The 14,540-nt window shown below is 39.3% G+C and overlaps 1 protein-coding gene across 1 annotated transcript in view; it reads right to left on the bottom strand.

Moving 5' to 3' along the window:
• Positions 1-2,767: 2,767 nt before the first annotated feature.
• Positions 2,768-14,540, bottom strand: part of LOC136459263 (uncharacterized) — a 33,680-nt gene continuing 21,907 nt past the window's right edge. Inside the window, exon 5 of the mRNA XM_066459141.1 lies at positions 2,768-2,973. Within this exon, the coding sequence (XP_066315238.1) occupies positions 2,931-2,973 (43 nt within the window). The 3' untranslated portion in view covers positions 2,768-2,930. The remainder of the gene's footprint in view (positions 2,974-14,540) is intronic.

Below are 14,540 nucleotides of genomic sequence, written 5' to 3' on the forward strand. Positions count from 1 at the left end.
TATCATTATAAGAGCCTGTGAAAAAGCTAATGCGTGCTGATTTAGTTACCTTAGTCTTACCACTATTATTGAACCATTGAAGTTTATATGGATACGAATGTTGTCGTGTGGTCAAGCCAAGCTTGTCAACTAAATCTGAACTCACCAAGTTGTTGCAACTCCCGCTATCAATGATAGTGAGAACACGACAACCCTGCACAATGAGATACATGTGGAACAAATTGTGGCGTTGGATCTTCATCTCTTCTTCATGACCCACACATGTACTCAACACACGCTGCACAAGAAGGCTAGGGTAGTCCGCGGCAGCAGCCACGGAGTCAATGGTGATGGCCTTCTTGTCTTGATCGCCCTCGATGGGATCTACATCAATGTTAGTAGCAAGGGCTAAATCATCTTCAACATCACTAGCACTTACATATCCATCCTCGGTAGCAATGAAAGCGCGACGACTGGGGCATTCCTTCATGACATGTCCCATGCCTTTGCATCGGTGGCAAATGATTTTAGAGCTGGACGAGGAGGAGCTAGTAGAAGCACCCGGAGTGCCACCTTTCTTTAGCTGTGGAAACTGCACATTAGACAATTTACTTACCCCGGAAGAAAATGGAGGTGTAGATGGCTGTGGTGCAACAGGAAGCTTGGGCGTCTCCAGCTCGGAACGCTGCTGAAAATTCCTCCCATTGTTAGACCTGAAAGGCTGGTGTTGTTTGCGTCCCTGTACTTCTCGTTCGGCCTTAATAGCAAGATGATACAATTGGGAAAAATTGCGCCATTCTTTGTAATCAAGTATGTTCTGTATATCATGGTTTAAACCACCAAAAAATCTAGCACTAGCATCATCATCATCTTCATTTATACCACAACGTGCTAAACCAATAAGCAATTCTTGATAGTATGCTTCTACTCCTTTATCACCTTGTTTTAAAGTTTGTAGTTTCAAACGTAAATCACGTTGGTAATAAGGAGGAACAAAACGAGATTTCATACGTTGCTTTAAAACATTCCAAGTTTGAGGCACAGCAGCAGCATTATTGGCATTGCAAAGATCACTCCACCAGAACAAAGCAAAATTAGTAAACTCACTAGTAGCAAGTCTAACTCTATGCTTAGCAGGAATATTATGAGAATCAAATTTTTGTTGAACAGCAAGCTCCCAATCTAAATATGCCTCTAGATCAACATTACCAGCAAAAGGTGGTAGACTAAATTTAATTTTAGCAAAAGGATCATTATTACCATGATTATTACCTGCCATACCGCGACGATTGAAGTTGAGGCGGCGACGGGCACCACCGTCAGCATACGCATCTTCATCATCAAAAGCATCCGCATCTTCATCATCAGCACGATAAGGTGGAGGGCGTTGCTCAAGCTGTTCAATGCGGGTGACCAGATTGTTCACGTTGCGCGTCAGCTCGGTCATAAGATTGCGTTGTTCAGTCATGAACGTTGCAAGCTCGCCCTTGGACACGCACTCATTGAAGTCCGTCGGAGTTCCTGCCATGGTTAGAAGATAGAAAAAGACAACACCAAAGTATTATCCCTATCAACTAAAAGGAAACAAGTGGTGGTGATGGTGGTGAAAGTGGAATGCAAAATCACAAGCGGCTTACCACCGTCTTGCCTGTATTCTTACCAACGCCAAACAAGAGCAAAACCAAAGTGGCGAAGCAATCTGTTGTTGAGCGTGGGTAACAGTTGCAAGATGAACCTGTGCTGACAGAAGAATATGTGGAGCTATGGGTAGGCACACAATATGACAGCAAGGATTAGCAATTAACGAGTGCAGAGTAGCGATTGTTCAATCTGGATCCAAAGTACAAATCACAGGTGCTGGCTAAGACGTGTCGAGACGTAGCGCAACAAGGTGAAAACAAAGGACGATCGAAAGAACTCACAGAACAAGCAAATAACCCGGATTTCTCCTTTTTCCTGATTTTTCCTGGATTTTTCCAAAAGGCACTAGTAGGAAACAATTTTTTTTTACTATTTTTTTATACTTTTCTCTGAACAAGGATCACAAAAGATGCAACCACAAAAATTGGCACCTACAACTGAGGTGGGATGTGGTCTACAGAAATTCAGCACGTTCTCTGAAAAGCGTGCAAAAACTTTGACAAATTTTTTTCTATATTTTCCTGAATTTTTTTGGCAATTCTGATGAAACCAAACAGGGCGAAGCCGAGTTTGGGTCGGGTCCAAATGGTGTCAAGAAGCTGCTGAAAAAATTTCAGATTTTTCTGATAAACGAGCGAAAAGTTATGCCTATTTTACCAAAGGTATCTCAAGGTATGTTTTCCGGGAGGCACAACATGGCGGCGTCAGTTAGGGCAAAGCGTCCCTAAACTCTAACACTGATCACAGCAGTAGGTATTCGCCTGATGATGTAAGAATGGCTGCGATGCAGGCAAAATAAGAGCGGCTGGCAACCTATCTAGGGTTTGCGCGGCGGCGAGAAGTTACACAAGGCGGCTAGCGGGGCAAGTCGAGTAATGTGGTGGCTTTTACTTGTTGTTTGGGAACGGTGGATGGGATAGCGGCGGAAAACAAAATCACAGCAACGGGCGATTGAACTACGACCATGAACACAATCCTAAACCAGCAACAAGACTCGACCACTGACACAAACTCAACAACACGAATCTGAAACGAAATTGTAAAGGCACAAAGGGCGATAGGACAGCGGAAATTGAAATATTTTTGGGCTTTTTGTGGACTCTAGGTAATGAACAAATATGAATCTAAGGCAAACGAGATTATACCTCGCGGTAAACCTGAAATATCTGATACTAATTGATGAGTACAGGCCCGATCTTCCGAGAGGTAGCCGGTAAGTTCGATTTGTGGAGATCTCGTTGTTGGCGATCCAGCTTCAAATTAGACATGATTCGAACCCTGCAACCGTTACACCACTGCTCCGTTGGTTATCAACCAAGCACAACTTGATTGACCTCGCCAAGAAGGCTTTTCCTGCAAGCGAATCGAAGAGCACAAGTAAGAAGGTAAAACACGCAATCTGAAATTGCAAATATGAATGACGCGAATATCAATAAAGGATTCAAGAACTCGGTTCCAAAGGACTAATCGACACAGTGGAGGAGATCAAGAACGGGGGCCCTGGATCACTGTAAAAGGATTTGTCACCACAGTTACAATGAATGATTCAGTTTCTCGATGGAAAACTAAACTCTAAACAAAACCCAATTGTGTAGCAGCGGCGGCGGCTATGTTTATAGTCTAAGACTCGACCTAGGGTTGGGGACGGCCAGGGGTTGGGCACCCACAACTTGGGCTTAAGGCCCGACACGATACATGGCCAAGTTGGCCCAAATAGGTGACGCAGCACCTTGCCGTGGTCACACAGAATGATCCACGGACCTTCTGGAGCTGGGACCAGATCCAAAACGACGGCGTCGTCGTCCCCTTTCCAACGCATCCAAGAACGGCCCGTTTCGATGTCGTATGAGGAAGTTATGACCAAAACGGTGACGACGTGTCTGCTGAATCCGAGGGCGACGTGGCAGCTGAGTTGGGAACGAATTGGAACTTGGGGAAGACCATGGTGTCGGTGTGTCCAGCGTGGCGATGTCCTCATCATCCTCCCCTTCTCGAATTGGAGTCATCCTCGACTCCATCTTGGTGATGTCCTCATCAATTGAGGTGGTTCAAGCTGATACATCTATTAGTGTGGCAACAGCTGATCCGGCATATTGGGAGTTTGAAGATTGTTTATGTTTCTCTGGCAAAATCTAGGAAGGAGGCATCATCAAGATTAATGATGAGCATTAACAGCCAATCCATGCAATTGGCTCTGAACATTTATTTTAATGGATTCTGTAGTCAAACTAAAAAAGTCTGAGTAGCCCAGGGAATGTCACTTAACGTTGAGTGAGTCATTATGGCCTTATCGGATGGCGTATCATGGGTTGATTAAATGCTCCTGTTTACACCAAAATTTGGAAAGAAGAAAGTGGGAACTCGAAGCTTCTAAGATTGTATCATCAAGGAATCAATCAGATGTGAATCGATATTGGCTAATTTTGAGGCAGTGTCGGAATCGGCTATTTTGTAGATGACAACAACAGATAACGTCGATGGACTACGTACGGATGGCGTCGGGGAAAAATATGTCGGACTCTACAAAAAGGAAAAGATTAGGGTTCAAGTTATTTTAGGAATGTTTTCTTTTGTGCCAAGAATTGTAATGAGTTGTATTTGAGTAGGATTCATGTTTAGGTTCTGGATATAAATATTGGACCCTAGTTATTGTAAGAGGAACACATACAATCAATCAATACAATTACTTTTTTGGCTTCACGCCAACCCTTAGGAGTTGGAGTACTGTAGATCTCGACGAGTTCTTCAACAAGCAGGGCTGCATCAACCAATCGACCTCTGGCTTGTCTATGAGTATCGTCATGACTTGTATCATATTTGTAAAGCTACATCAGCCGATTGATCTTTTACGAGTATAATATAAGTTAGTTATCGATCTATATCATTATTTGTAAGGCTACATCAGCTGATTGATCTCTTACGAATCATAATATAGATCAAAGTTATCGATCTTGTGTTGAAAACTTGTTATTTAATACAATATCACCAGTTATCGAATCTGCTAAGATTAGTAAGATTTTCCTTGCTGTTTTTGGCTTATTCACCGGTTATCGATCTTGTTATAATTAATGTTCCATTAATTATAACAAATTACCAAATTGAGATAGAGACCGATCAGCATCATATCATCACAATTAGTCGTCTTCTAGTCTGGTCACGCTTTGAATCTTATGATTGATGACTTGATTCTGCTAGATCGGTTGTTTTATCTCTATTCTAATCAAACATAGTATGCATTCAAAGACATGTTTCAATCCTAAATAAACTCACTAGTTAATGAGATCCAATCTAATGACACTATCATAGCTGCATGATCTGGTCGAACCTCGCTGGTAAGACTTTGGGCTATAGATTATCGATTAGTGGTTTTGTTCATGGTCGAGATATGTACTCTGTTTGTTTGCTATGCATGCATCAACTATTTTAGCCAATTCACCTATGCTTTCACATATATGATGCTTTCATGAGCCTATCAATATATAGATGATTTTATGGATTCTTTGGCTTTAGTTTGTTATCATTATCATAGCTGCATTGATCCGGTCGAACCTCACTGTTGATGGTAATAGATTAGATTCAGAGCATTTGTAGATTCATTTGTACTAGACAGTCGATTTGTTCTCATGTTATATCCCTTCTCATTAAACTTATCGGCTCAATGCTTTACACTGGTTATATTCATCTAGCTGATGATGTTACTTATATCTAGATGCATTATACTTATTATCATAAATCAATCATGACCCACAAGCATCATAGTCCCCAAACAGTCGATTTCTTCGCGTATTGGCTATTTAGTCGATTCCCCTGTTTGGCTGCTCCCGAAGCAGCATACTTGCAACTGTCTAGGCAACATCAGCATGTTCCACCCTAAACTACTGATAAAATTTTCTCTCCTTGTCAATTGTAGGTCAAATTAACTAGCATGCTTTTGAGATTTTTAGGATCGACTGGTCCTATGTTGAAGCCAAGCAGATCTCTGGGTTGACTCCGTTTAGATCATTCCGGCTTACAGTGTGTCAAGCGCATCGCCACATTTTTGCGCTGACACACATTTTGGCATGCCTAGTGGGACACAATCATCATGGCAGCTCACAACAATAGGGGCATTCTTATGATTCCTTATGAAGACTTACCTGATGAGGATAAAGATGTCATTAGTAAGGCTATAGAGGAGTTTCAGAACAGATGTTTGTTGTCCTACACCAAGACACGTGACAATAAAGTTATTCAGAAATATCCACTACCAAGAGTTTTAATACATGGGCAGTTAGATACAGATGAAGGTGATGATAGGCGTTTCTTTGTGGATGCTGTCAACAAATCTGTTCATGATGCCATGTTGAATCATAATATAGCTTTCTTGAACATATTCCATAATACCATGAAAGAGGTGTTTCATGGATATCCAATTGATCAGATTGGACCAGCTTATTACAACATTCCACATCTGTCAACTCAGAGGACTAATCAAGTCGGTACTAGCCACCAAGAAGCAGCACTAGCTGGCAATGATGATGTCTAGGCAGTTCATAGCTCATCTGAGCAAGCTCAGAGTACTATTATTAATCAAATACAGTATAATCCTAGATCATCAGTGTAGCATATACAACAGCCAATGGGGCAAATTCAGAATCAGATGGTTAATTTTGGCACATTAGGCCAAATACCACCATCGGCTCAAAAATAGCAACATTAATTCAAAAGGATTCATAGAGATATAGATCACAACATTTACAATCAGAGACTTCAAGCAGCAAATTAGCAAGGACTCAATAGATAGAGATTCCATAAGGATATCATTATGGCATAGATTATACCCTTCACATGATTTCAAATCCAGGGTATCGAGGTACCCAAAATTTTAATCCATAGATGGGTCAGTAATTGCAAAGAAATCCAAATACAAATACCGATGAGTTGTTTCTCAGAGTAACTAAAATGATAAAGAATTAGTTTGGTTTAAAACCAAAGGGGCAGACCTTTTCGTACAAACATCCATATCCAGAGTGGTATGATTTAGTTGCTCTTCCTATGAATTATAGGCTTCCAAAATTTGCTAAGTTCACTGGTCAAGATAGTATAAGTACAATAGAACATGTCAGTTCGTATCTTACTTAGTTGGGTGAAGCATCCATTGAAGAAGCTCATCGAGTTCGTTTCTTCTCTTTGTCCCTATCAAGACCAGCTTTCACTTGGTTTTTGTCGTTACCAGTTAATTCTATTACCAATTGGACTGACCTAGAGAAGTAATTTCATACATATTTCTAAACTAGGACAGGAGAAAAGAAAATCACAAATTTGACAACCATAAGGCAAAGAACTAATGAATTGGGTGCTGAGTTTCTTCAGAGGTTTTGAGAAATAAGGAATTTGTGCTTTTCATTGAATCTGACTGATGATCAGCTAGTTGTTTTGGTTGTTCAAGGAATGTTGCCAACATAGAGAGAAAAATTGCTTGGTCAAGAGTTTGATAATTTAGGTTAGTTGGCTCAATGGGTGGCAGCACTTAATAGCCAATTCTAGAATATGCACAGAGATACCCGATTCCAGAAGAATACCGTAGTTGCTGAAGCTTTTAATCCATATTTAGTTGATTAATATAATGAGGATGAAGAAGAAGAGGAGATTGATGTAGCTGAATGGAATTGGGGTAAGAAGATAGTGATGGTGCCGAATCCTTAGGGAAAACGAGTTGAAGAAAGTTATGATTTTGACGTCACAAAATCAAACAAGCCTTTTGATTTCTTGCTTGATAAAGGATAGATCAAATTGCCCACCAATCATGTTATGTTACCTCTAGATTAGTTGAAGAATAATAAGTTCTGCAAATTTCATAATGCTACTTCCCATTCTACTAACGAATGTAGAATTTTCTAGCGATATATACAGAGGGCTATTCAGCAAGGGAAGCTTAAATTTGATACACCTTGTAAGATGAAAGTTGATGATAATCCTTTCCCAAAAGATCAGAATATGGTTGATGCTAAGTTGCTCAAAGGGAAGATTAAAGTTCTAACATCAATTAAGGCAAAAGAAACTAAAACAGTTGATTCAGAGATGCAAATATCGGCTGATGAATATAGAGAAGTTAAAAAGCATCGTGACTAGCAGAAGAGCTGATATGAGCAGGAAGAGATATCAAGAAATGGGGCGATGAGGCTGCATGTTACATCTTGAAGTTTGTTGAATAAATGGCAACGACAGAAAGAAAAGGATTATTAGTGTTGGTTAGAAGAGAAAGAATACTAGCATCAATAAGAAGAGGAGAGGTATAAAAGAACACAAGCTGAATCACATTGGAATTGTCCTTTCTTCAGACATTGTTGGAATGAAGGTTTGAAATTGCCTACTAGAAATAATTGTCCAGAGTGTAGTGAACAATATTGGGAGTTTAGTCAATCTCAAGCCAACCGCCAGTCTATCCATGCTTGAATCGAGTATCATCATGATAACATGGATTGGCGCTTAAAAAATAGAAGTGTTCATGATCAGCTAAGAAAGCGAGTTGTTGACCAAAATTGGGTTGATTATGAAGAAGAAGGTGATGAGGAAGAGTATATTTGGCAGGAAGGGCAATGGTGTCTAGGAGGTTTAACAAGAAGTCAGAAAAAAAGGGTACAACGCCTAAGGAGTAGAGAGCTAGAATAGACTCAGAAATCTAGTAAACTTCAAGTATGGCATGCTAAACAAACAACCGATAAGGGTCAACCATCAGCTAATATTAAAATGACTTTTCTTTTACCGTCAGAGTTTAGAGATCCAGCAGATCAAGAAATCTATTTAGATTTTGATGAATCGGAATATGAGGAGATAGTTGCCAAGTTGATAGTGATACAACAAGCTATATTTGATAAGTCAGTCAAGCATCAGCACTTAAAGGCTTTATATGTGAAAGGTTTCGTCGATGGGAAGCTGATGAGCAAAATGTTGGTGGATGGAGGTGCTTCTATTAATCTTATGCCATATACTACTTTTTGCAAGCTTGGTAAGGGACTAGGAGATTTGATTGAGACTGACATGATGCTTAAGGATTTTGGAGGTAATGCATCCAAGACTAGGGGGGCAATAAACATTGAACTGACAATTGGAAGTAAGACTTTGCTTACTACATTCTTTATCATTGATGGAAAGGGTTCATATAGTTTACTCCTTGGTCGTGGTTGGATTCATGCAAATTATTGAGTACCATTGACTATGCATCAATGCTTGATTCACTAGCACAGAGATGATGTTGAGCTGGCTCATGCTGATGATTCCATGAGTATAGCAACAATTGATCCAATGTATTTGGAACTGGAAGATTTTGAGTGTTTTTCTAGCAAGCAATGGGAAGGAGGCTTCATTAAAATCAATGATGAAAGCCAACAACCAATCCAAATAGTTGATTCTGAGAGTTTATTTTAATAGATAATCCAATAGATGGTATAGATGGTAAACTAGGACATGGCTTTATGTCAGCTGATGAATTACAGGAGATGAATATTGGTTCTGGAGATAGGCCTAGGCCAACGTATGTAAGTGCTAAGTTGGATCCTGAGTATAAGCAAGAGTTGATAGATTTATTAAAGGAATTTAAAGATTGTTTTGCTTAGGAATATTATGAGATACCTGGTCTAGATCGATCAATTGTCGAACATCAGTTGCCAATCAAACCTAGATATTGGCCAATTAAACAAGCTCTGAGGAGATTTAACCCAAATGTTCTTGATGATATCAAAAAGGAGACTGAAAGATTACTAGAAGCAAAATTTATCTGACCGTGCCGTTATGTATAGTAGATATCGAGTGTTGTTCCTGTATATAAAAAAATAGGAAGTTAAGAGTTTACATTGATTTTAGAGATCTAAACAAGGCTACACCCATGGATGGTTATCTGATGCCAATAGTCGATATGTTGGTAGATGCATTAGCTGGGCACAAGGTTATTAGTTTTATGGATGGCAATATAGGATATAATCAAATTTTATGGCTGAGGAAGACATAGCAAAAATAGCTTTTAGGTGCCCTGGCGCAATCGGCTTATTTGAATTGGTTTTGATGACCTTTGGTTTGAAGAATGTTGGTGCAACTTATCATAGGGCAATGAATTATATTTTTCATAACTTGATCGGCAGGATTGTTGAAATCTACATTGATGATGTGGTGGTAAAATCAAAAGGGTACAAAGGACATCTAGCTGATTTACGGGAGACTTTGTAGTGCACAAGAAAACATGGTTTAAAGATAAATCCTAATAAGTGTGTCTTTGGAGTATCAGCTGGACAATTTTTGGGTTTTATGCTTCATGAGAGAGGAATCAAAATTTGTCAAAAAAGTATGAAAGCAATTGGTGAGGCAGTGCCCCCGACTACTAAAACAGAGTTACAATCTTTGCTTGGTAAGATTAATTTTATCAGAAGATTTATTTCAAATTTGTCAGAAAGGGTTCTACCATTTTCTCCTTTGTTGAAGTTAAAAATGATCAAGAATTCAAATGGGGTGACATACAACAAAAGGCGTTTAAGGAGATAAAAGAATATATAAAGTGTCCACCTGTACTAGTCCCTCCTCAGCAAGGTAAGTCTTTTAAGTTGTACGTATCAGTCGATAACCAAACAATTGGATCGGCCTTAATGCAAGAGTTTGAAGGAAAAGAATGAGTTGTTTTCTATTTAAGTAGAAGGCTTTTGGATCTAGAAACAAGATATTCTCCTGTTGAAAAGTTATGCTTATGCTTATATTTCTCTTGCACTAAGTTGCAACATTATTTGTTATCACCTGAGTGTACAGTTATTTCTAAGGCTGATGTGATCAAGCACATGTTATCAATACCAATATTAAATGGGAGAATGGGAAAGTGAATTCTTGCATTATCGGAATTTGACTTAAGGTACGAATCAGCTAAAGTAGTTAAGGGGCAAGTAATAGCTGATTTTATTACTTAGCATCATAAACCAAGTATTGGCTATGTAGAACTGATACCTTGGACATTGTTCTTTGATGGGTCATCGTGCAAGCAAGGTGGTGGCATTGGTATTGTTATTATTTCACCTTAGGGGGCAAGTTTTGAGTTTGCTTTTCCAATTAAACCAATGACTAGCAACAATCAAACAGAATATGAAGCTATTCTTAAGAGACTTCAACTTCTTTATGAAGTAAAGGTTGAGTCAATTGAAGTGTTTGGAGATTCACAGTTAGTTATTAATCAGTTGATCATCCTATATGAATGTAAAGATGATATTCTGAGGGGATACTATGATGAATGCTAGAGGTTACTCAAGGAGTTTCCCCATATTTCTCTTCAGCATATTCCAAGAGCATAGAATCAAGAGGCTAATCGGTTAGCTCAGAGTGCGTCAGGTTATCGAGTGTTTCAAGAAATCTTAAGCAGCGAAACCTTGACTAATGATTAGAGAGTTGAAATAGCCGATTACCTTGAGAATCCATCATAGAAGGTTACCAGGAAACTAAGGTATAAATTGACTAAGTATGTTTTGCTAGATGATTAGCTATATTACAAGATAGTCGATGGGGTGTTGCATAAATGCTTGAATCAAGAAGAAGCTAAAGTGTTGATGGGTGAGGTACATGAAAGGATATGTGGAGCTCATCAATTGACTTATAAGATGAAATGGATTATTCACAGGTGTAGATATTTCTAGCCAACAATACTAGAAGATTGTTTTGAATATTACAAGGGGTGTCAGGATTGTCAACGTTTTGGTAATATTCAGAAATTGCCTGAATCGGCTATGAATCCAATAATTAAACTATGGCCGTTTCGAGGTTGGGGAATTGATTTAATTGGCTAGATTTTTCCACCTTCAAGTAAAGGACATAAGTTCATATTGGTAGCAACAGATTACTTTACCAAATGGGTTGAGACAATTCCTTTAAAGATGGTAACCTCAAAGAATATGGTTGATTTTGTCAAGGAACATATTGTATATTGTTTTGGAATTCCTCAAACTATTACTACTGATTAGGGGACAATGTTCACATCAGAAGAGTTTAAAGATTTTGCTGCTAGTATGGGAATTAAGTTATTAAATTCTTCTCTTTACTATGCTCAGGCTAATGGCCAGGCAGAGGCGTCCAATCAAATTATGATTAAATTGATTAAGAAGAAAATTGAGGAGCAACCAAGGAAATGGAACTTAACACTCAATGAGGCATTGTGGGCATATAGGATGGATTGCCATGGATCGATTAAATCATCACCTTATGAGTTAGTATATGGGTATAGTGCAGTTCTTCCTTGAGAAATCTAGACTAGATCAAGACGTGTTACATTACAGAATGATTTGACGGCCTAAGTCTACAAGAATCTAATGATGGATGATTTAGAGGACTTAAGTTGTCATCGGTTGCATACTCTTGAGAATATTGAAGCTAATAAGTTAAGGGTTGCAAGGCATTATAACAAAAAGGTCAAGAACAAGTAGTTTGGTGAAGGAGAATTAGTCTAGAAAGTAAAATTGTCGATTGGGTCTAAGGACAGCAAGTTTGGCAAATGGTCACCTAATTGGGAAGATCCTTATTGGATTAAACATTGTGCGTCTAGCAAGGCTTATATTTTGGAAATGCTAGAAGGAGAAGAGGAGTTTGATAGAGCGATCAATGGGGAATATCTAAAGAAATATTATCCTAGTGTCTGGGTTAATACTTGATAGCCGATTTGTTCAGTCATTGGCTCTAATAGCCAATAAGTTTGGCAAAGGGTATCGCCTCTAGTTTAAAAAATAGACTCAAAGGGGTAAAAGCCGATATGATATGTATTGCCTATAGAGCAAAAACAAATATAGAGACAATCACGATGTATACAAAGATATTGTAGAAAATTCGTTGAGACGCGATCATAGAAAAACAAAGATTTCATTCATTGATCAGTTTGTCCTAGGTACAAGCTAATCAAAAACTTTATTTATAACCTCCTGTGCTGAGGTGATGTCCACGATGGCTGCTGCGGCATCATCAAAGTCCTCAATTAGGTCCTCATGCATGTCGGGTGATTGGCCATCGGGAAGCTTGGCTCCATGGTGTGAAGGTCATTCCTGGTTTGGACTTGCGCCACAGACAAGGCCATCGCCGTGCCATGATGAACGTCGTGAAGGGCAATCTCTTGGATGGGCATCGGGACGTCGTATAGGCGATTGTTGAGGAGAGGGCCCCGGGCATTGATGGCCACCATAGCCATGTTTGTCGCTAGTTAGAGGTTCTCCAACTACACTATCTGGGCTCTCCTCCTCTGGGAGATCTTCTGCTATGCGCTTGCCGCGGTGATCCTCTCCTACCATTGGGTACTGGTTTAGATCATGGAAGATGAAAGGAACTACTACAAGGTTTGTGAAGGCAGAGAAACATAGGGAACAGAAATAGTTGCAAGATGTGTGTGTTTGAGGCCAGGACTCTCGGGTAGTATTTATAGCCATGAAGCAAGGTAATAGATATCTTGGGATGTGCAAAAGGCAACCGCATTAATAGAAGGCGAAGCGTTGCCCCACTAATGTCGAAGAGAATGCGGTGTTGATAACTAAGGATGGAAGATTGAGGAGTTTTCTTAGTGGAGGCCACATTTTCATACTTAATTGGATTAAAGTCCAAGGTCTAGAATCGACTATTTTTAAATCGGTTCTTTAGCCAAGCTAAGAGATACAATAGATCAGCAGAAAATATGGTTCCACACAAAATATATATTACAAATGTTGGTATGCAGATTACAAGTTTAGAACATCCTAGATTACTTTCAATGCTTTTAGATAGATAGCATAGACTTTTGCATTTTGTTGCTTGTCTTCTTTGGCTGATCCAGGGATGTTCTTGAGGTTACTGCGGATGGCTTTACCTTCTTTGACCTTGGCCAGTATTTCCTGTTTCTTCAGTTTAATGGCATTGGGTATTTGAGTCAGATTGGACTCATGGCGATCGATGGCAGCCTTCACGTTCTCTAGTTCCTTCTCAAGTTCTGCACACTTGGCTTTTAGTTGGTTCAGCTCTGGTTCAATCCTAAGGGAGGAGTTCTTCAAGTCATCTATTAGTTGTGCTAGCTCTTTGGACTCTTGTTTGTTGGAGTTCTTCTTGGCCAATAAAGCTTTGCGACCAACAAGGTTTCTCTAAGCCCTTTTCACTTTTGGAGCTTGATCTTTAATGATGGATAAATGTGTCAAAGCTTTGATGAGATATGGGGACAAATTATCCTTGATAGCTAAGAAGATTCTTCGCATTGGAGCTGCATCTTGGACCAAATCGGCTATATCCTTCTCAAGCATTGGCAATATGTCCCTTAGCCGATTTCTGGTCTCTTCTGATAAAGTCTCTTGGAGAGAGGTGGCTAATGAGCTAATCTCACCTTCATCTATGTATTCTTCAAAGTTGAATGAGTAGCTCAGAGCTAGAGAATTAAGTGTCTACATATGAGCAAAGGAAATTTTATTAGGAGGATCGAATCAGTTGATAACTAGATAATTGGTGAAGTAAACATAGTACCTTGTCTGGAAGAGGCTCTAGTTGAAGAGAAGGAACAGCGGATGATGTGCCAGCATCTTTTCCAATAGTCAATTGAATTGGCTCTGGGTTTTTAGGGTTAATGTCTATAAGCATCAAGGAGTGTTTCAGTTTATGTTTGCTATGAAATGATAGATGAACATGAGAATTTCTTACCATCAACTGTTTGCGGAGCTGGGGAATCGGTAGTTTGGGCATCAGCGTAAGTAGGATGATCATCAACTGGTGAATTATTGGACCTTTGTTCTTGTGCAAATGACTTTTCTGATAGAGTCTGACAAGGTAAATGGTCAAAAGAGAATAAAATTATATAAAATTAGGAGGCTTGAGAGGATACCTTGGTAGCATCAGGAGGTAAAATAGAGAGATGATCATCTTCTATCACCTGAGGTCTATTAGAAACATCGATTGTTTCAACTGTAATCGACTCTTTA

This window comes from Miscanthus floridulus, chromosome 1 (genome assembly GCF_019320115.1).
Source record: "Miscanthus floridulus cultivar M001 chromosome 1, ASM1932011v1, whole genome shotgun sequence".
Lineage (NCBI taxonomy): Eukaryota > Viridiplantae > Streptophyta > Magnoliopsida > Poales > Poaceae > Miscanthus > Miscanthus floridulus.